The sequence below is a fragment of the Otolemur garnettii genome, unplaced genomic scaffold (genome assembly GCF_000181295.1).
Source record: "Otolemur garnettii isolate 467f Iridium unplaced genomic scaffold, OtoGar3 scaffold00159, whole genome shotgun sequence".
Classification (NCBI taxonomy): Eukaryota; Metazoa; Chordata; class Mammalia; order Primates; family Galagidae; genus Otolemur; species Otolemur garnettii.
The window spans coordinates 382,075-383,981 of record NW_003852554.1 but is presented as its reverse complement, the minus strand read 5'-3'; the positions used below and the strand labels follow the sequence as shown (position 1 = coordinate 383,981).

General features: G+C 34.2%; 1 protein-coding gene across 6 annotated transcripts in view; it reads right to left on the bottom strand.

The window, feature by feature from the left end:
* ZCCHC11 (zinc finger CCHC-type containing 11) overlaps window positions 1-1,907 on the bottom strand; it is a 123,176-nt gene that overhangs the window by 46,705 nt on the left and 74,564 nt on the right. For all 6 annotated transcript variants that reach the window (XM_023519144.1, XM_023519139.1, XM_023519142.1 and 3 more), the window contains exon 8: window positions 725-794. In XM_023519144.1, the coding sequence (XP_023374912.1) occupies window positions 725-794 (70 nt within the window). The remainder of the gene's footprint in view (window positions 1-724; window positions 795-1,907) is intronic.

Below are 1,907 nucleotides of genomic sequence, written 5' to 3'. Positions count from 1 at the left end.
AAGAGTCTCACTATGTTGCCCTCGGTAGAGTGCCGTGGCATCACAGCTCATAGCAACCTCAAACTCTTAGGCTTAAGTGATTCTCTTGCCTCAGCTTCCCAAGTAGCTGGACTACAGGTGCCCGCCACAATGCCAGGCTATTTTTTTGGTTGTAGTTGTCATTGTTGTTTGGCAGGCCCAGGATGGATTCAAAGCTGCCAACTCCAGGGTATGTGACTGGCACTCTATAGTCACTGAGCTATAGGCCCCAAGCCCTTAGTTTCCTTTTTCAAAAGCACTTTGTGCTCTCTGTCCTATAGACAACAGATTTGAAAGGCAAGATCAGTTTTCGATGATTCATTTAATTTCACTAAACTAAAAACTAGATTCTAACAGACTGTGAAATACTTGAGAAGGGCTATTTCTTATATATGTTTGTATCCCTAGAGCAAAGCAGTACCTACATATAAGTAAATGCTCAATATTGTTGGGTGAGTGAATGAACTTAAGGAAAAAAAAGAAATTAAAGTTTTGCCTAGAGTGCTTTATTTTCAACTGTCTGTTAATTCTACTATTTCTTACTCACATATATTTAGTAAAGCTGCTATTTTTAATAAACAGAAACTAGTTTAGTCATATTAATCCAAGAATAAATCTAAAATAAAACTTTCCTCTCTTATAGATAAATTCACTACAAATTTGGTTGTTTGGGTTCTAAAAAAAATATTTTGTTATTGTTACCAACCTTTTCCGATCTTTGCACACCACAACAGGAACTTTAGCATGAAAATCAGATTCCACGTCTACATATGATGCTAATGAGGGAAAAAAAAAAGTTAGCTAATGTCAACATCTTTAAAATATTTACTCTATGTAAACATTGATAGTTTCCTTCTGAAAATCACTTGCATTGCTTCTGTGGGATAATCTACGCTAACAATTATGAGAATAACTGAACACAATCTCTTACCTGCCTAATGAGCTATATATCACAAACCACACGTAGTCCCAAATACTGTCCAAAAATTATAATCACCTCTAGAAGAAAGATCTTAACATTTCTAAGAGTTTAGATGTTTCCAAATAAGTAGATCATCTAGTTAAAAGTTGTTAAACCCTCAAAGATACAGCAAAGAAAGGACAGAACTTGCTTCTGAAGTTATTTCCACATGAGTCATAAAATGAGGACCTATCATGCTTTAACAGTTTAATTCTATTAAATTATCTGTGTAAGTAGAAGCTAACTCTGCTGGCCACCCTTCCTGTTAATATATGAAGAGTTTGCCTAATCAAAGCTGCTAAGAAGGACTAATTGGATGAAGCACATTTCCACCCTATAGTCTATAATGTCCAAGGCAAACTCCATACCATAAATGTCTAATCTAAATAAAAACAGACTGAGTTGGATTAACATTAATAATAGATTAACATTATTTCACTTAAAATTCAAAGAAGATCTCTCAGTAGTACTTGCTGGAATGACTTATTCAAAAAACATGTACTGAAGAACTAAAGCTCAGTACGAAGTTTGGAATACAAATATATAAATAAATCCTGTTGTTTCTGAAAGGTTTGAAAAGGTTACAATGAGAATATAAAAAAGGAAATAATTTTAAAATCAGACTGAGTTTTATAAACCTATGCTATATGACTTAAGATGATCTACTTACTCAAAAATCGTAGTGCAAAAATCGTATTTTCAGTATTTCTTCTAGATTGATACTAATAAAACTGAAGAGGTAAAAGCCATGTATGCCTTTTGAAGCTTTAAAGTTCTAAGTAATTATAATAGAAACAGGTATGACTCAAGGAAAAACTATATTAAAATATAGTTACAAGGGCGGGCGTGGGAGGCTGATGAGGGTGGATTGCCTGAGCTCACATTTTAGAGACTAGCCTAAGCTAGTGCAAGACCCCACCTCTAAACA